We start from the raw sequence: 20,493 nt of genomic DNA, 5'->3' as shown, positions 1-20,493 counted from the left end.
TTTTACTAAGATACTAAAATTAAGCTAATCGCAGAAGCATAGAACTGTTGCCATCAGCAAGTGGAAAAGGGTATGATCTGTCTCAGCAGGACATCTCAGAATCATTCTTTGCTCATCAGTGCAACAGTACCCTGCTTCACATAACAGAATAAGACATCCAGGAAGAGAGAGAACGGAGGGGGTAGGCAAGGCTCACCTTAGAGAACAACGTGTTGAGGCAGTGGACCTTCTGCCTTTCCTGGACAAATGCGTAGTACTGCGTCACACCCTTCAAGGTCAGCTCATCCATCAGATTAATCTCGTAGGGATTGTGCAAGTGCTTCTTCTGAATAGAAAGAAAAGCAAAAGAAAACCGAAGCACTTTGGATACAAGCCAGAGAAAAGCGGTAACGAACTAAAACAAATATTTGGGATCAATGCGCACTCGCAAAGAAACAAAAAGAAGGGACTGCGATGACTAGTGCTTACCTGCAAGTTAAATTTTAGTCTGCAATTGCCACCGAAATATATAAAGCAAGACAAAGGGGTCAAATGCTATACAAGAAAGTTTTTTTGCTTAAAAACACATGACCCATATTTTTCTTGGTCATATTTCAGCGAGAACCAATGATTAAAGCTTCACTTTCAAGTAAACGCTCTAGCTCGCCTGGTCCCTTTGTCATAATCTTCTCTCGCAGCTTTTGGATTATGGTAAAGGTTGAACTCTGTTGCAAGGCCCTCCAGCATCAAATGCCCCTGTCTCAAATTTAAGTTCAGCTTCTTTCCGTGTGTATTTCTGAATGCTTTAATCTCACATTTTTCCCCATTTACAACAGTCATTAGCAGGAAATTCTACCCTCGGCTCGTAAGCCCCCGTAAGTGCAACCCTCCGGGTCTGTTACGGGCAGTTTGCCTTCAAACTGCCTACTTTATCACAACATGTGATCTCTTGGGCAATGTTTCTCAGGAAGTGGAAAAGGGTATACGTCCAATGTCAGCATCATTGAGTAAGCAACGACTGGACAATGGTTTCATCACCGAAACAATCCCAAGCAGGACCACATGCAACTTTCGGCTTGCAACGCAAGTTCCAGGGCATTAATGCTTTGAACCGCCCAACACGCCAGTCTAACACCTCCCAGATGACTTGCTTTGGACACTGCCACATCTGCCTGCTCCAGCATTTAGCTGGTGGTTTAAATAGAACCAAGTTTGCTGCCGGTCAAGAGTGCACCCAATCTGCTAGCCGGTCGAACGACCTCTACCAGCAAACAGGTCAGGCAAGAGCCTGGGATATTAAGAGGAGGATGCAAAGCATTTCCGAGCATTTCTCTTATAAACCAACACTTTAGTAAGTAGCCAATTACCAGAGAGCATCCTCGGAGCGTCGCCATCCCCAACAACTGATATTGTAAAGACCCCACCATAGTAAAGATTTTTGTTGGTCTGAGTCGCTTTACTATAGAGAGGTTCTACTGTACCCCGACAGTACTGGCTTCAGTCGCTTCATGCATGCTGTGCAGAAGAATGCAGATACAAGGTCCTCTGAAAATGCTGAAATCAGGTAACTGGCAGCATGATGGTACAATCAGTCCCATAAGCTAACTATAAGAACGCTGGAATTGAGGCACAGGGGGATTTGGAAGCTCCGAGAGCCCAAAGGTACTCCCAAGGGACCCAAGAAGTCTGTGCGACCCACTGATAAAGCCCTGCCAGTACAACCTCGTTACAACGAACACTGATATTATGAATTATTGGCTACAACCTTTGTTCGTAAAGTTTCGAGAGATTCACTTTTTTCTCTAGAAATGATTCCCCAAAGCAAATGTTGGTGCGTATGTGTAGTGCCATCTTTTCAGGCTAACGTAAGCTATTTATGTTAATTGCTGTGGCAGCAGCTAAATGGCACTACATGTAGAAAAATAAGTTGTCACTAGTAGTCTGCGCGTTCTACTGTGAGTGAATGTGGAGAGATGGACGTTCACCTCGAACAGCGTGTAAACATAAAATTCTGTGAAGCTTGGCAAGACAGCCACACAGACGTACGAGCTCCTTCGCGAGGCTTACGGCAACGAGACATCGCGGGAGCGAGTTTTCGAGTGGCACAAGAGGTTCGTTTTGGGGAGAACATCGGTGGAAGACAACACAAGGCAGGGGCGCCCTTCAACCTCACGAAATGAAAACAACGTGACTGATCACAAATCGTACAGCAAGACAGCACCATTACAGTCCGCATGCTATCAGATGCCCTCGACATTAGTAAGACAACATGCCACCTAAATTTGCGAGAGAACTTGGGGAAACGGAAGCTGAATGCCAGACTTGTGCCGCATTCCCTCGCACAGGACCAGTATACGCGTGCATCAGTGAGCGCTGATTTGCTCTCCGAGGCAGAGAAGGATGCTGCATTCGTCGACAGCATCATTGCTCAAGACGAAACAAAGACAATGCTGATAGTTTTTTCGATGCCAGAGCTGTCACACACCACGAGTTCATCCCACCAGAGCAGGCGATGGATCATGCGTTTTATATCCGCGTGCTCCAACACATGCATGATGCACTGTGATGCCATCGCCCTGATTTATGGGCATCTGGACAATGGAGCCTTCTCCACGATAACGGAAGGCCACACACTGCTCTCAACATGACAAAATTTCTCTCCAAGCGTAGCACTACTGCACCTCCCCATCCGCCATACTCGCCTGCCCTCTCCCCATGAGATTTTTCCAGTTTCCTGTGAAGAGAACCCTAAAAGGTCGCTGGATGGGGAGCGTGGAGGCCATTCAAGACGCCACGACAAAGAAGCTGACAGGCCTGCTAAAAGAAGATTTTTCCAACTGTTTCCAAGACCTCAAGCGTTGGAAGCTATGTATAGACTACAAGGGAGACTATATCGAATGGGTGCTGTACAAATTATTTCAATGTTACACGCATCTTTTTAATGGACTCAGTTTCTGAACTTTACGGACAGAGGTTGTATATCTAACTGTACCTAGATATGTTCAACAAGCATGCACTGCTTACTGTATAATCTGTATATAATGTATCTTTAGCCCTTTGGATGGCAGGCAACAGGCTTTGCCTCATTAAATGGGTGACCGGTGGTGGAGCAGCAAACGTTCAAGCCACGGTTCACCCATTCCCGCCTCTCGCACCCGACAATAGTCCCTTGTCCACCAGCGACACGCTAAGTTGTAGCTTTCCAGGAGCCATCAACTGCTCGCATTGACTACGGAGGTGGTGAAAACAGCGGTGCTTTTCGTCCTGGCGTCCATTTTTTTACGAGACACTGCCGTGATGCGAAGAAGCTACCCTAACCGGTGTTCAATGGGCCGCCACATGCCGCTGTACGGTGAAGCCAACTTAACTGTGCTTGCTGCTAGGTTTTTAGGGGCTCTGCAATAGCCGTGAGCGGCTTCGAAACTGTGCTAAAACTACGGAAAAGGTCTACCAGTTGCAGTTCTTTCGCAGACGGAATTTAGCTCTGCCATCATGAGTTTTTTGCAGACATTTAAAGAACGAATTTAACCTATATCTAACTATTTTAAGCTTTTTACCAGTTCGCTAAAATGAGATTTCACTGTCATTTAACTGTAGAATGATCGCAGCCGTCCCCATCCCTGCACCGCACTGACCATCTGTGGACTGTGCTCACTCACCATGAACTGCTCCACCGTGAGTGGGAATGTGGCGGAGTAGAGCAGGATCTGCCGGTCCTGAGGCAAGAAGCTGATCACCTTATCCAGCAGGCCCTTGAAGTCTTGAGAGAGCAGCTTGTCCGCCTGACAACACCACACACACGCACAAGTCCAGCAGTTGCCATGTTTGTGCGAACAACGTACATTTATGAGGAAACTCCACCATGAGAGGTGAAGCACCTGTCACACAGACCAGTGGCAGCGGAACAAATTTGCTGCATGGCCTATGCTGGCAGAAATTGATGTACTCAAGTTGCATTCAGTGAATAATTTAGTAGAAACACCCAGGGTGATGCAGCTTTCAGGGATTATAATGCAGTGCAAGGATTTCTGCTTCTAAAGACTAGATTCAAATGCAATTTGAGCTTAAATTTGGCAGTTCACAAACTAACAACATGCTGCTTAGAATTTTATGCAACAAGAGATGAACTGCACAGTTGCAATAAGACTGAACTAAGCAGTAGGTGACAAAGAACAAAATGTACTGAGCATGAGCAATGAAAGAATCAAACAAAACTATTGCTTGGGCTGTAGAAGTAAGCAACACTGGCCTTCAAATCCAAGCTCAACAAGAAATAATAGACCATGCTTATGACTGAGCAATTGGCTGCATACTCTACACTAAGAAACTACAGCATGAACTCCAAGGGCCACACCCCCACCTTGGAAGCAGATAATTCGCATAAAAAGCCAAAAGAATTGTTCGTATCCGCATAATTTTGCGCATATGGTACGAGACGCTGCAAGTTGATGAGCTGCAACTGCCTGCAACACTGTACGACAACGCACGTGTCATCCCACACCAGACTCCGCCTTTAACAGCAAACATGCAGTGCCACAACACTGCTAGTTCATCTTGTGCGCTTTGCGTTCGCACCAGAAAGGAAAGGAAAAAATATATGCTGCGCAATAAAACTAGAATGGGGTGCGCCCATGGCAGCAGCACATTTCTTTGCGGCAAGACACCACCTGCCAGGTTCTGGCACCGTAGCACAGCGCAGTCCACTTATAACAATACCACATACGATACATTGGCTATTGAGTATCAACTTATGCCTTGAAGCTATGGAAAAAAAAAACAGATAACAATAAGTTTGTGACCGAACATCGGACACATATCGGAATTTGCCTTCTGGACATCCGTTTTCCATGCTGAGCGCGACATTCGCGGTGCCAAGTTCCCTTGAACAATGTCGAGATGGGGCGAAAACTTCGGATACGCGAGTTCGACATGCCTGCCGCCATTTTTCCCGTGTGCGCCGATTACGAAAGCCACACAAAGCAGGCATCGTGAGTTGGCATAAGCGCCGCAAGACTGCGGCAGTTGCTTTGCACGTCAGCCGCATCGCCTGCACTACGGAAGGAGCATGGTGGGAAAGGGGGAAAACGAAGCCGTGACGCCCCTCGCACGCCTGTACGAGAACAAGCGCGGAAGCATGGGGGTTGAGGCAGTCAGACCGATGCTGTCCGCCTGTCGAAGATGGCGTCGACCAAGCGCAAAGCTGTGACAAGACTAAGCAACAAATTTTGGAGAACTATCGCAGTGGCTTCAAAGTGAGTGCGCTCGTCAAGAAGCATGGGCTCGCGCAGTCGACAATATCAACGATTTTGAAAATGATACGTCCATGGAGGAGTTCTTAAGCGCAGGGGTTACCAAGGATGTGTCGTCGCGGCAGAGTGCGGTGTTGTACGACGGCAGCAGCGACAGCAAAAGTGACACTGGCCCACCTTCGTCACCGATGACTACGCAAAGTGCGCTGTGTAAGAACGAATCACTTATCGACTTTATACATGCGAAAGGGTTGCCGCCAGTGTACGCACAGCAGCTGGATGCAATGCACATTGCAGTAGTGAAACTGCAACTGCCACGCAAACAAGTGCCCATCTCAAATTACTTTAGCGAATGTAACGCTTGAGGTGCTTGTTAGACGTGACAAATAAATGCTTTGTTCCTCAAATCGTACATTCTGCAATTACTGTTCTTCAGCGCAAGTGTAAAACCTGAGTCAGGAGCTACAAAGGTATGTTTGGCAGCCATTTTTATGGCAGATATAGCGATGATCGGTTGTAACAGTAATTTTTTTCCGGATTTTCCGATATCGTTGTAAGTGAACTGCTATGTAGTGCACCCTTCACCAGGCGTCGCTAGGCCTAGCAAGAATGCAGTAGAATCTCGATAAACGGATATCGGTTTAATGTAACCAACGCTTAAATGGAACAAACGCCACGCAGTTGGTTGGTTTTGTATTAAGGCAATGTAAAAAAAATCTCTAAGGTGGTCAGAAAATTTGAGTTCCGATTAAATGGAACCGAAAATAGACTCGAAACTGCAACTTGACGTGCACGCGCAGCCCCATCGCGGTACGCATTTTGTCACATTTGTCAGAAATTGTCAAATTTGTCACAAAAACGCCTGTTGCAGCACAAAGAAAACAGACGCATAATCGAGGCTCTGCTGTAGTCTGGTAAAATTTTACAGAAAAATGCCAGTCCTGTGCAAGGGCCACAACGGCGAAAAAGTGTGGCCACGACACGAGTATATATGGTAGCCTTCGAGAGCAAAGAAAAAGACTGCCCCAAACAGAAAGCAGACTCACTTCATCCAAGATGAGCATGTTGCATCTGTCCATTTGTGCTACTCTTTTCTCCATGAGATCCAAAATTCGACCAGGTGTGGCGATGATCACGTGAACTGAAAGGCGGACAGAAAACAGTGTTTACGCCAAAGTAAAGCATAGAAACAGAAAAAAGGAGACTACTTTCCCACAAAAGCTACTACATTCATTACTGATTGATGCCCAGTCATGCAAGAAGGCTCTGCATTAGAAGCCAGACAAGCTTGCCGCACTTATACCCCTGTCACACGGGCACTTTCGATCCTCATTGAGTCAATGCTCATCGAACTCTATGCAGATCGACGGTTGTCACACAGCCACTTTCAAGCGCAATCGAGCTTGATCCTGCTTGACTCGATGCCGATTCCTCCAGAGTGCTTGAGGTTCCAAGCACAATCGAAAGCACTCTCTCATGAAGCTATAAAAATAAACAATAGTTAACAAAACAAAACCACAATTGTTGTTTTAATTGATTAAAATGCAAGACAACACTTTCAGGTACTATGCCTGCTTATATGCAAACATATTTCAATATAATCTCCACGCCACGCTCCAAGCTTCGGCATCAGTGTAAACAAAGATGGCGTCCTCCTGCTTGTCGGCGCGCAAGCTGTGGAGCGAGCGCGAGACAGCAGCTCTCATCAGCTGCTGGCAAGACCGCCTAGATGATTTGCGGCGCCAGAAGAGAAACGCTGCAATCTATGCAGAAATCGCGGAGGCGTTGCAGACCCTCGGGTTCCATCGCACAGCAGAAACTTGACGCAGATACGCAGATGTAAAGTGTACTAGTTTTTTTAGTACACTTTAGCAGATGTACCGATTTGGCTACGGATGGCTACGGATTTGGCTGGCGCAGCCCCCAACTGCACAGTGTTGCCAGACATCACTATGTTATGGCTGTCGGTGGAACATTTGGCGCCACCTAACACACATGAGGGAAACTTCTCAATGAGCATTGAAAATGCCCGTGTAGCACCGGATGTTTCGAGCGTGCTCGAAAATCTATGCAGATCGAGTTCAATGAGGATCGAAAGTGCCCGTGTGACAGGGGTATTAGGCTACCAAGGTATGCAACTCTTTCCAAGGTTACAGGAGAGCCTTCCCTTGTTGCACCACACTGCCATGGTCAAGCAGCGAGGCCCTGCATGGGTACAAGCTAACTCAAGTGCACACAGCTAGCAGCTGGCATGCACCGGCCTTTACACTACAGTCCAACGAAACTTTTGAGCTCACTGGGACTCAGAAGAAGTCCCAATAATAGAACAGCCCAAAAAACCTTCACTTCAAAAACACTTTCTACTAAAGCAGCTCTAAATTGTGAATCCTGCAGCTTCCCATGTTCCATTTGCAGGCGGTGATATAAGACGCATCGTCATATGAGGTGGTGCGGACATGACGAAAGCATGACTGGCTGTGATACAGAGAGAGACGCGCCGCAGGAAATACCGCGAACTAATGCAGGCGCCGTGTGATGCAAAAACAATCAGTTTCCATGGGCAAAGACTGGCGCAAAGTCGAGAAAGGGGGGACCCACAAGAAGACTCAAGCGCCGGCCAATGAGAGGCTTTAATTTCCTCGCGCGACTTCTAAGAGCCCACAGCATTGCCGCATTTTACCTAGTCTTCCGTCTTCTGCTACAAATCAGTCCACCTTTTTCTAGCAGGAAAGGCTAGAGAGTCTTTCAAATAAGAGAAGAGTCTCAGCACTAAGCCAGCTACTTTTGATTTTTGAACAGATTTGAGAGCCACCTTGTCATTACGTGCAGTTTTTCTCGTAAACCATGCGGTGTATTCAGCCATAAACCTTGGCAATAAGGAGAACAATGAGATATATCAAGCTATGACAAAATCGAGGAATTTATTTTTGCACGATTTTTGCCCCGAAGACCCGCGTCCCCCTGTATCATTACTTAGTCGCAATGATGAACCAACAGCCAAGCCTATCCAAGCTGGTCCAACTGACTGAAAGTTTAAATTCATGATGGTGCCATGCACGGTGGCAAAGAAACTGCTGGCTGCAACAGAGGTGATTGCTCGCGTCATATTAGGCAAAAAAAAAAATCTTTTGGACTCCACGGAGCCAGAAATATCAGTTGCAAATATGCACTATCATGATCAAAAGCTTACGGGAGGTGAGTATTCCAGAATGTACTGCAGCGGAGGAGCTAATCAAGTTGCCTGAAATGTGTCAAGGTATGAGAGGTCATGCAAGCTCTATCCGCTGGCAACAATACCACACGAATTGGTCATGATGCAGAGCTACAATACACAATTTTTCCCCCCGAGAACATAAGCCCCGCAAAATTTTGACCACGATAGAACATGATGCTACGAGGTGCGCAACCGCTCCTCAACTACCGTATTTACTCGCGTAATCCTCGCACTTTTTTTCCCTGAAAATCAACGCGAAGTTTGGGGGTGTGATAATTATGCGGGGAAAATTTTCAAGCAAATGTTTCGAAGTGTTAAATGCAAAGATGAATGGGTGCAAGATCAGGATTGTCAGGTCCGCAAATGTAAATATAACGAAAACATTACTTTCAAGCGTAACTTACCTTCGTTATGGAAGTACAGGGTGAACGTAAGCTCAAGCTGCTAAAGCACTTTATTTGCCGCGCGCAACGTCCCCGTCACTACTCGCGTTGCGTACGTCCTGCAGGCAATTCTACTCTTCATCAGAGTCCGTGTCGACACTGGAATCGATGGTTTCTTCATCTTCCGATGCTTCTTCGTCGTCCCACACCAGGTGGTCCTCGGTCGCATCCACGGCGTTCGAAATTCCTGTTTTCTTGAAGCTTCTGGCCGCCATGTTTACATCAATCATACCCCGTGCCTCTGATACCCAGCTGCACAGCAGCTCCACGGACGGTCTTTTGATCTTGCCGCCCGGCATCAGAGCATGTTCACCTTCGGCCATCCATTCTGCATACAGCCTCCGGACGTTATCTTTAAATGGCTTGTTCAAAGATACGTCAAGAGGCTGTAGCATTGATGTGAGGCCGCCGGGTATAACAGCCAGGTCCGTGAGCAGTTCCTTGAACTTCGCCCGAACCGACTCTTGAAGATGGCCCCGAAAGCTATCAAGCACGAGGAGCGACGGAAAAAGAAGTGCTCCCAGTCACCGCCCCCCCAGTCTTCACCCAGTCCACCATAAGGTCCGCGGTCATCCACCCCTTTTCTTGGACGCGCACGTGTATACCAGGCCGGCGCTTTCCTTTCGGGAGGGTCTTCCGCTTGAAAATGACGTACGGTGGGAGCTTCCGACCGTCCGCCGTCACGCCTAGCAAGACCGTGCACCTCTGTTTTTCGGCACCTGTAGTCCTGACGTGCACAGTCCGAGCGCCTGTCTGTTCGACTGTCCTGCTGCTGGGCATATCGAAATTCAGCGGAGTTTGGTCCGCGTTCCCTATCTGGGAAAGCAAGAAGTTTTTCTCCTGCCGGATCCTGATAACGAATCGATGGAAGTCCACTACTTTCTCTTCATAGGCTGCGGGCAGGCACTGGCAAAGCGTCGTTCGCCTCCTGAGCGAGAGTCCACTGCGCCACATAAATCGTGTGGCCCACAAGTCTTGCACCGGGATGCCCTCCTTTCTTGCGATTACGAGCGCCTGGTTCCGTATCAAATCAATCGACACAGCACACCCATCCGCTCGTCGAGCCTTGATATATTCCAGTAAAGAGGATTCGACGGCAGGAAATTTCCCAGTCGTCGGTCCACGGAAGGCCCGGCGCGTCTTACCAGTCGTCTTGAGTTCGTCGTGCTGCCGTCTCCAATACCGGACGCAAAACTCGTTGACGCCGAAGTGTCTGCTGGTGGCGCGGTTGCCACGTTCCAATGCATACTCACTCAATGGCTTTTAGCTTAAAAGCAGCTGTGTAGCTTGCGTAGCATCCCATGGTGAAGCGGCAAAAAGAGCACGGTGCAACACACAAACAAGGCAAACGAGGCCTACGAGACACCGGAGAGCTGGAGACGCCTTCGCAAAATGGCGTAGCGGTGATGAGTGGATGAGCGGTAGCGGCGGTGGCAGCGGATGATAGCACATTACTGCCGCCTAGTAGCACGCGCGCCCAACCATGGCAGTTAGTTGTGGCCGCAGTCAATAGATGGCGATCGCTAGGACAAGCAGACGGCTCGCGGCAGTAATTTTGGGGGTGTGATGATTATGCGGAGAAAAAGAATTTCCCAATTTTTGATAGCCAATGTGGGGGGTGCGAGCATTACGCGAGTGCGAGCATTATGCGAGTAAATACGGTAAGTCCTAAACACTGCGCAAGTCTGAATTATTGGATCCGAAAAATCGATCAGCTCCTGTGTGAGAAAACTAACATTTCCCACTGCTGCTTGGCATAATGAATTTTTGCTTTAGACTGAGTCAAAGCTTTCTTGCACTTAGTCAAATTTCGTTAATTCGGGCCTGGTCAATTCAGGAATTCGGATAATTCGGCCTACTCACTGCCTCTTCAAAAATTTACATAGGTCTATGGCAGGAAACTCGTTAATTCGGCGCAAAAGCCTGCGCGCACCGGTTAAATCAGATTGGAGTCAAGCCATGGGTTGCACTGAAATGAGTTTTAAGAGCATGCACCGCTATGGTCATCATCCGGAAACAGGTGCCTGGCCGGAAACGACCCTCCATCTCGAATCCAAAAACGTACGAGGGGTAGCGCTGCTACAAGTTCAAGGGGAGTTTTCAGAGCATGCATTGCTACTGTAATCACTTCACTTGAGAACGACACAACGAGCCACTTTGCGATTATCTTAGGACGACTTAGGCCTACTAGGAGTGTTAGCTCACAGCGGTGCCCGTGTGTGTACACGTGTATGTGCGCGTTTGTGGTGCTGTTGTGGTATTTCGCTCTGCCGTGGTGATGGCAATGCCTGCGGCCCGCGCATCACGTGTTCATGCGCCACTAAAAACTGGCCTGCGATCCGATGACGTCAAGCGGATGCGACGGACCAAAAGAGCAGACGACGCGCTGGGTGCACCACTGTTGCCAGATTATTTTAAAGCGTTTGGCAACGCAGATCAAACTGATTTTTTCCTCCCGACCCATGACCGCGATTGAATGGTGCAGGTGCTGCCCTTAGTCCAATTCCTCAATGGCCTGGGTCGTCTTGCTAGCCGAGTCGATCGCTTTGTCACGGAACCTAGCGGTTGCAGCTTGTCAAAACAGCGCGCCAGCTCAACGCCACTCAGCGAAATGCGGCAGCCGAAATACTGGCAAGAGTGGTGGTTGCCAGAGGTGGCGCGCGCATCCTCGCGGGCCGCCGCCAATTCCCGCGAGGGGAGAGGCACTTGAACTTCCTTGGTTGTACAGTCCGCGGGCCAACAGCACGCCTCTCGATTTGGTGACGCACGAACACGTGATGCGCGGGCGAACAGTCCGTCGAGTGAATCGGCCATAAGCGAGCCAAGTACGTGGCCCAAAACTTGGTAAAGGAAGGAGTCTCCCGTGAAGAGGTGATGTGCCAGTTTGACGTAAAGCAAAGCACCCTAGGAACTCATGAAAAATAAGGCAAATCTTGCACTGCCGGGATGAGGAGCAAGGAGCATGTGACAGTGCTTTTAGCAGGCAGCCAACATGACAGGCACGGAGTGCTTTCCTTCTCTTGTCATCGGGTAGGCACTTAAAATCAAGATGCTTTTGTAACATCAAGCACCTTCCAGTCGACTACTGTGCAAATAGGAAGGCATGGATGAATTCCGAAATATTTTGTTCCTGGCTACAAGAGCTGGACCGTTGGTTCGGTGCCAGCAAACTTAAGGTGCTGCTAGTGGTGGACAACTGCTCCACGCACTGCAGAGTACCTGATCTCCAGGGGATCAGACTGGTACTTCTACTGCCGAATACTACCGCTGCACTACAGCCGAAGCATCACGTACGAAAAGAAAAAATACCGGAAACAAGTTTTGGAGCGCATGCTGCTCTGCATGGAGCGACAACCGTACAATGCAACACTCGTGAGTACAGTCCACGTTTTGGCATACATGTGGTCCAACATGCCAGCAGCAGTAGTGGCCAATTAATTCAGGCACAGTGGATTTGGGCAACCGAAGTCATCTGAAAAGACCCCGGAGGTCGCAGCGCCTGAAGAGGATGAAGACGATAGGGCACTCGTTGCCCTGCTTCTCGCTGAAGCGCAGCTCACCAACTACTTTGGCATTGGTGACTGGGTTACTGCAGCCGGTCAGTTGGCTGATGAAGAAATTATGGCCAATGCCCTCGGTGCGACTGGCGAGTTGTCCGACAAAGACTACCCCCACGAAGAACCGGCACAGCGTACCACTAAGAAGCTGCGGATGCCCTCGCTGTATTTGAGGAATTTTGCTTCGACACCCCGCATAACATGCTGGCCACTGGCACATGTGCAAATAAGTTGTCACTGCCGCCCAGCTTTCGACGAAAAAAACGACCAGACTTCTTTGCAAAGTAAAGGTATGGAAATAAAAGCTTTCTTCATGTTCCATTTTTGCTCATTCAATAATTCAGCATTCGGATAATTCGGACATCTTTTTACTCCTGCAAGATGCGGATTAACAAGGTTTTACTGTAGTAAGTGATGGCATGGAAGTTAATAAAGGAAATAGGCTTAAGTAACAACTAGACTTTCTACATATAGCCTAGCTCACTGTACTCTACTGGTTGGTAAGAAGCCATTTGGAGATGCTGGCTATCTGAATTTCTGCACATGAAAGCAGCACATGACAATGGACACCCAAACATTCCAAAAGACCTTCCCATATACTGTAGTCTTATCACATGAACAACCATGTTTTGAATAATGATGCTAATAACCCAATAGTGTTCACCCTCCCACCACAAATTAAAGAATCAGAAATGCACTTTCATTTCCTGTATCAATGCACTGTGCCTTGACTGCACAGCTGACAAAGCATGCCTAGACATCAGCTGCCATTGTAGCAAAGCAACTGCATATCAGTGCTGTGGTATATTATCGTCAGCCAACATTCTGTAGCAGAACTGGATGAAGCTCATCATGTATGCAGTCAAGAAGAGGAATGACCACGGCCTGCTTTACAGAGCTGTGAGCCAAATTACGACAGCAGTGCACAAATACAAGAGGTCCTCTTGTTACAGTAAAAGCTCTATTAATTTGAATACTGCAATCAGGAACCAATCTATATGACCATCTCATAGTTCTAAAAAATTGTGCGATCACCTGCTTTTTCTCCCAGAAGGTAAAAACACAGAAGCGTCGCATTTACTCCCTCCACATTTCCTCCATACAGGCAGTGCATAGTTTAACAGATTTGAGTTTCACTATGAAGCGTGAACAGACGAAGTAACACAGATCAAATTATCCAAATACCAATTGATGAAAGCATAATGAACAAAGTTTTTACTGTACTGCATACATCTGCCCCATTAGCCAACAGTGTAGACCCATGTGAAAACACAGCCCCATCCTCACCATTCTCGTAGATGCGCATGATGTCATCCTTGAGGTTCGTGCCGCCCGTGGTGACCATGACGCGCGCCTTGAGGTGCTTCGACAGCTCGATGCAGATCTGACTCGTCTGGAGGGCCAACTCACGCGTGGGGACTATGGCCATGGCTGAAACAAAGAACACGCATGAGCAAACTGCGAACCTAAGTGCCATGCAAGAGTGCTTCCGGCAAGAAGTGCACAGTCAGAGTTGTAAAAGTGTCGTCAGACAATGGTTCTGTAGCAGAACTGGTAAGTCGCTCATCACATGTGCAGAGCTAAACCTATATCAAGTTTGAAATGAGAGTCGCAACACCCAGGCACAGTGAACCAAAGTAGCCCATTAGTGGAGAGGCCACAACACACCAAATGTCCAAATTTATTTGTTGTGCCTGCAGGTCCCCAAGACTATGCCACACTGCGATGTGATCAGACATTTACAGCATGCACTTAATAATGAGAAACAAAATTGTGCATGCAATTTGTAGAGCAATATAGAAGTCCTTTGCTGCAAAGAGGGAATATGACCACAAGGGATTAAACAATTTCTGCTAAGGACAAGAACGGGATTGTGTACCCAGCACCTGCCCAACTTAAAACCCAAGCTGTGACTCAACACCTATAGAAGAGATCCTAAGCAGAACTTGCCGTGAAGCTCACAGAAGCGGCGTGCCCTCGCAAACACTTGAAAACCCGCAGCAGCGAGTGTGCAAGACGCACCTTACGAACGTACACCATGCAAGAACAGAGTGCAGCACCCACCCTGGATGTGGTCCTTGGTGACATCTATCCTCTGCAGCATAGGGATGATGTAGGCACCCGTCTTGCCCGTGCCGTTCTTGGCCCTGGCCAGGATGTCGCGGCCCAGCAGTGCTATGGGGATGCTGGCCTCCTGAATGGGGGACGGCTTTTCCCAGCCCTTCTCAAAGATGCCCATCAGCAGCTCCCGCTTGAGGCAAAAGTCCTCAAACTCATTGCCCTTGGTGTCAGTTACATCCTGCACGTGCCCACGGTAGACGGGCACACCAAGTATTGTCAACAGCCACACAGACAACCCTCCATTGCAAACTGTCTGAGCTTGTAGACACCATACCAGTCATTATCAGGGCCGATGAACGCAAATATGAGAATCACCAGCTCTTTACACAATCGAAACAACCTGCCAAGCATCCTATCCTAGCTAGCATTTAGAGACCTGTACTGAGGGACATTCAAGATCACTAGGGAACGCTTAGTTAAAGCTGTCAAAACAATCCAAGACAGCACTACCAAGGAAACTGGCGAAAGGGCCCCAAGGAAGAAAAGTAGTCAACACTCCCGTTTGCTTGGCAGCAACCAATATACTTGATCAGAGGCAGGTATGAACAGCACGTTGCAGCACAAATTCACACAGGTAGAAATTCCACAGCTTGGCTAGAATGCGCACTCCCGCAATGCTCAGCTAGGTTGCAACGATTGTGTCAAAAGTCCGGATCATTTTCATTCAAGACCAATAACATGCTTCCAGGCTGCACAGTCAGAGTTGGGTATAGAATCGTCAGCTTCTGGGTATCTGTAGCAGAACTGAATGTGACTCATCATGTGTGCAACCCGGAATTCACAAGCACCTATCTCCTTACAGGGCTGTGTACAGCAGTGAAGAGTGTTCGAGGACTTCAACGTAACCAGGAAGCAAAATTTCAGAAAAGTTCCAAAGAATTCACTCAAGACCACTGGACTCCCAGGAGGACCGAGGAAGAAACCTGACCCCGCGATTGTTACCAATCATTCAAATGGGCCCACATACCCAACCAGCTTATGTTCCTAAATGCAAGGAACCCCAGGTTCTGCCCTCCACATGAATCCACTCAATATGACCGACTGAAGACGTGTACCAAGCTGCACATTAGCTACAAGAGACAGAATGGACGGCTTCAATTCCAAGCAGGGGTTCTTTTACTATACACTGACACTCCTCTACACAGGCATTTCTGCGTCTCGTGTACATCGAAATGCAGCTGCCACGGCCAAGGTTCGATGCCATGACTTACACCACATAAAGGAGGTCATACCCAAAGCAGCACCCTGAATATGCAAGAGTAACAGGACATCCTCAAGCATTTGATTCACTGATTATGCAAAACCTAGCGAGAAATCAAACGAAGCAAAGCCTCTGAGTTAGCTCACAGCAGCAGCGACTGCCACCGTGCATGCATTACTTTCCAGCTCCCCAGTCCTGCGCCCTCTTTCCCTACTCCACTCAACTTCAGTGTATTCTTTACCAATGACCCATACTGCTTCCTTTCCACATTTATAGCCACCTTTAAGCAGGAGGAGCACCATGTTTTGCAGAAGCCCACAAGGGCACCCCCTCAGAGCTCCACATACCACACCCGTCAATGAGGCAACAACCATGCAAGAAGAACCAAGTCTACCACTTCTGTCCATGTCAAAACAGCCCCAGGTGGTCAAAATGTTCTCTGCGTTTCCTAGTCAGGTACTTTGCCACTAGGTTATTAAAAAGCAGGCTTCACATAGCGGCTTACGAGCCTTGAATAGCTAATTTGAATAGCTCAAAAAAAAAATCACAGTATATGCACACCATGCTTTCAAATTTATAGACAGATTCACTAAACTTTTTCATGTCTCCAGTGGAACATTGCAGATTATTTTCAGTATGCGGAATACAAAATTTTCCACTGCGAAAAGTTAGGGGCCCAATTCATAAATATGCTCCCCCACGAGTGTTGCTGTAAAATGCAAGCCGCTCACAGAAGGACTACTTACAGAAGTTTTCTTTCTTAAATCACGAGGAGGTATAACTAGCTTTGCCTTCCAGCCACCTTCATCAACATCCCTGAAAAAAAAAAAAAGGAAATTCAAAGAAATGTACTCAGTGAGGTCTGATATTGTGTTTAACTGATGAAGCTCAGCAACTGGGTGCACATGCAGAGAAAAGCTACATGTTGCTTTCGTAACTGATCTAGCACACAGCCTACAGAGCCATTACATGTGAAAGCACAGGTAGCAGGACAAGCATTAATGAGCAGCTAGTCACAAATGGTAACAAGCTGTTGAGACAAGGCAGACAGTAAACAGTGGACCTCAATAAAGCCCAGTTCTTTGCAAAGGAACCAGTGAAAGTACTTTTGGAACAGCCAGCACTCATTTCACATACAACACTGTCCTGTGCTACAAGCGTGGCAAGCAACTTAAATAAACTGCTTTCAACAGCTTACGGTAAGTGAACAGTCAAACAGCTGCTCTGAATCTAGCATGCTTTCAAATGAAACAACAAGCACCTAATGTTGTTGGTGTGGTTGACAGGCTTCTCAGGGGAATGGCTCCCGGAGTTTTCTGCTACTGTGGTCATTGTGGACTGCTTCAGTGCTCCGCGACTACCGTCGAAGGCCCTAGAAAGGGAAAATAAAACGGTCAGCGCGGCTTACCCTGCCCAAATGAAGTGGCAGGAATCAACTCGAGTGACCGGCAGAACACTTAACTTGGCAACAAGCAACCTTCAAAACACCTTTATATTTCTTAATGAAAACGGGATCCAAGCAGTTTGTTCCTAGTTAAATGCTTACATTCTAGTACACGAAGGCCGTGCCCGACAAAGAAAACATGACGCGACCAAACTGAAGCCGAACGGGTTGCGCAAACAAATTTCTCGTCGGTCTATGCCCTCTTTGCGGTGTACGAGTTGAAAGGTAAGCACAGATAGGTCGCCTCCCCATATTTTCGCACACAAAAAAAGGGGGGGGGGGGGGGGGGGGGAGGGAGGTCGCCACCACACTGCCCGCTTCAAGCATCCAAGTCCAAAGATCGTTGACGCCGAAAGATAATGACCGGGTATGCGATAGCAATGCACCGTCGGGCAGAGAGCAAGGCCGTTTTGTTGAACGAACGGACAGGTGTTAGTGAACACCGGGGGAAGCGGTGCGAAAAACTACGACACCAGCACGAGCCGCCACGCCACGGCGATACCGGCCAAACCGGAGCGTTCGCCCTCTCCTACCTCCCCGCACTGGACGTGCTAACGGCTCAACACAAGACGTAGGACAACGAACCGCGGTTTTTCCGTAACCAGCGCACTGCCGCGCATTCACGGCGAGGCTGCCAGCTCGGCGTGCGAAAGAAGCAAAACAGAAACGAGCGGGCTGCAGTGTCACGAGACCTCCGGGAACGGCAACACAACACAATGACCGCAGCAGCCCTTGAGGATACGACGGGCAGGGGCGAAAAACGTCGGAGTAAACTGAATGACTGCCATGCGCCGCTCGTAGCACGCTCCGGTACGCGCAACTTTCGACGTAACGGTACTACCACATCCTACACGGCAGCGGCAAGGGCGAAATAGTGAAAAGTGAGGTACCGAGGTGAGCACCGGAGGTATTTACACCGAACTTTTAGGCTTACAAACGGTTTTCGTCGCCGAAGCGGAGCAGACTCGAGTGCTTCCCATAACGCAGACACTACGGAACAGCAGAAAAAAGTTACTCCCACAAACTTGGCGGTCAACGAATGTGAAGTTCTCGTGGTAAGAGAATATAACGCATGCTGCAAACACTTTTTGATGAGCCGCCCAACTCTGTACGCCCAGTAAACACAGCGAAAACTTGTTCTCGTTTGCTCAGGCAAGAATAAAATACACTTACGGTGTTAAAGCGAAAGAACCGTAGACTCAGACGGGCAGCATTGACTGTGCTTCCAGCAAGCGCACTTCACGATGCACAACGATTTATTCACGGCACTCACAATCACCGCGATACACATCAACTGACGTCTACCAAGATGGCCGACCACTTATTTAAAAAAAATCCTGCACAAAGGAATTATGGGTAACAACAATAAAACTAAAGAACTTGTGGTTTTTTTAGCAAGTGAACTTGTTTTGAAAGCATATTTAAGTGTGCAGTAAAAATCAATTGTATAAAAGGCTCACATATATTGGTATGCATAAATTTTATGTGTATTTATGCTTGACTTGAAAGCAGCGCGAGCTGCGCTACCTACGACAAATAGGTTTCGGTTTTCGTTTCTTCAGTTCTTGTATTCACATAGAGCTAATAGGTTGCTTTAAGGGGGTCAACGTCCCAAAGCGACTCAGGCTAAGAGAATATACAGTATTGTGCGTTTTTATCGCTGACATTATCAAAATTTCCCCGCCTCAACCGCTGGCTCGTTTGCGGTGAAACTGCACACAGAGCTTGCGTATTATGGTAACTTTTGTGTCGTAGCAAGTTTGACAATGGTACTTACTTAGTTCAGGCGCACATGATGCGAAAACGTAAGCGTGTACGAGAGATCGGCAAACCAAAACCCGCAGACGACGCTTTTTCGCTGAAGGGCGGCAGTTGCGCCATCTGTTTTCGGCAGCGGAGAGCGTCACGACTAGGCCGCCGAGGCGAGCGTTGCAAGGACCGCTGGCCCTTTGAATATGCCGTTCCTGTCGTTTCGTCTGCTTCAACTGAAGCGCTTACAATATTTTCGACTAATTAAGCGGAAAAATATCAGAACAAAACATTTAACGAGGCTTTACGTTTTAAAGAATATTGTTTGCAATGCTCGCCTCGGCGGCCTTGTCGGGACGGTTTCTACTGCCCAAAACAGATGGCGCAACTGCCGCCCTTCAGCGAAAAAGCGTCGTCTGCGGGTTTTGGCTCGCCGATCTCTCGTAGACGCTTACGTTTTCGCATCATGTGCGCCTGAACTAAGTAAGTACCATTGTCAAACTTGCTACGATACAAAAGTTACCATAATACGCAAGCTCTGTGTGCAATTTCACCGCAAACGAGCCAGCGGTTCAGGCGGGGAAATTTTTGAAAGTGTCAGCGATAAAAACGCACAATACTGTATATTATGGACTGGTATTTGGGCTCATCACTTTAATTTTCAAAGTAAGCAAAGGAAATCTGGGTGGTCATGCGGCTCGGGAAACTTTTTCTTCTTTTTGACATGACAGCTTATTTGATTCATTGTTCTTTTAACCGTTGTCCGCATAGCTTTTATTTTCAGTTGACATTCAGGCAAGAGCAAATTGTCAATTTGTCAAGTACTCAATCTGCTTACGTAAGAACAACGAAAAAGAGAGAAAGCACTTGACATTATTACTTTGTAGGCACTCTTATACGTGGACATATGAACATCGGGCGAATGGTGTGCATATGGTGGTTTGCATAATAATTAAGAGAGCGTTGGGTTGAATACAATTGCTAATTAAAGCATCAAAACGGGCGTTAGGGCGCTCGACTACTGATCCGGAGTTCCCGGGTTCGAACCCGACCGCGGCGGCTGCGTTTTTATGGAGGAAAAACGCTAAGGCGCCCGTGTGCTGCGCGATGTCAGTGCACGTTAAAGATCCCCAGGTGGTCGAAATTATTCCGGAGCCCTCCACTACGGCACCTATTCTTCCTTTCTTCTTTCACTCCCTCCTTTATCCCTTCCCTTACGGCGCGGTTCAGGTGTCCAACGATATATGAGACAGATACTGCGCCATTTCCTTTCCCCAAAAAACCAATTATATATCACACACTAAAGAAACTTATCGCTATGGCAGACCAAAACGCTTTTAAGACAGCTTGAAATTATTTTATTTCTATTACAACCGTAGAAGAGACACATCACATTGGCCATGCAGTGTCATAATTTGTTTTTTTTTTGGGGGGGGGGAGGAAATGGCGCAGTTTCTGTCTCGTATATTGTTGGACACATGAACCGCGCCGTAAGGGAAGGAATAAAGGAGGGAATGAAAGGAGAAAGAAAAAAAA

General features: G+C 47.7%; 1 protein-coding gene across 1 annotated transcript in view; it reads right to left on the bottom strand.

Moving 5' to 3' along the window:
* me31B (ATP-dependent RNA helicase me31b) overlaps positions 1–18,551 on the bottom strand; it is a 42,782-nt gene extending 24,231 nt beyond the window's left edge. Inside the window, exons 1-8 of the mRNA XM_077627881.1 lie at positions 18,382–18,551; positions 17,026–17,136; positions 16,511–16,580; positions 14,507–14,741; positions 13,730–13,873; positions 6,275–6,369; positions 3,639–3,761; positions 197–325 (exon numbers count right to left, since the gene is read on the bottom strand). Coding sequence (XP_077484007.1) covers positions 197–325; positions 3,639–3,761; positions 6,275–6,369; positions 13,730–13,873; positions 14,507–14,741; positions 16,511–16,580; positions 17,026–17,096 — 867 coding nt within the window. The 5' untranslated portion in view covers positions 17,097–17,136; positions 18,382–18,551. The remainder of the gene's footprint in view (positions 1–196; positions 326–3,638; positions 3,762–6,274; positions 6,370–13,729; positions 13,874–14,506; positions 14,742–16,510; positions 16,581–17,025; positions 17,137–18,381) is intronic.
* Positions 18,552–20,493: the final 1,942 nt, after the last annotated feature.

The sequence above is a fragment of the Amblyomma americanum genome, chromosome 6 (genome assembly GCF_052857255.1).
Source record: "Amblyomma americanum isolate KBUSLIRL-KWMA chromosome 6, ASM5285725v1, whole genome shotgun sequence".
Lineage (NCBI taxonomy): Eukaryota > Metazoa > Arthropoda > Arachnida > Ixodida > Ixodidae > Amblyomma > Amblyomma americanum.
This window is presented reverse-complemented; position numbering and strand designations above follow the sequence as displayed.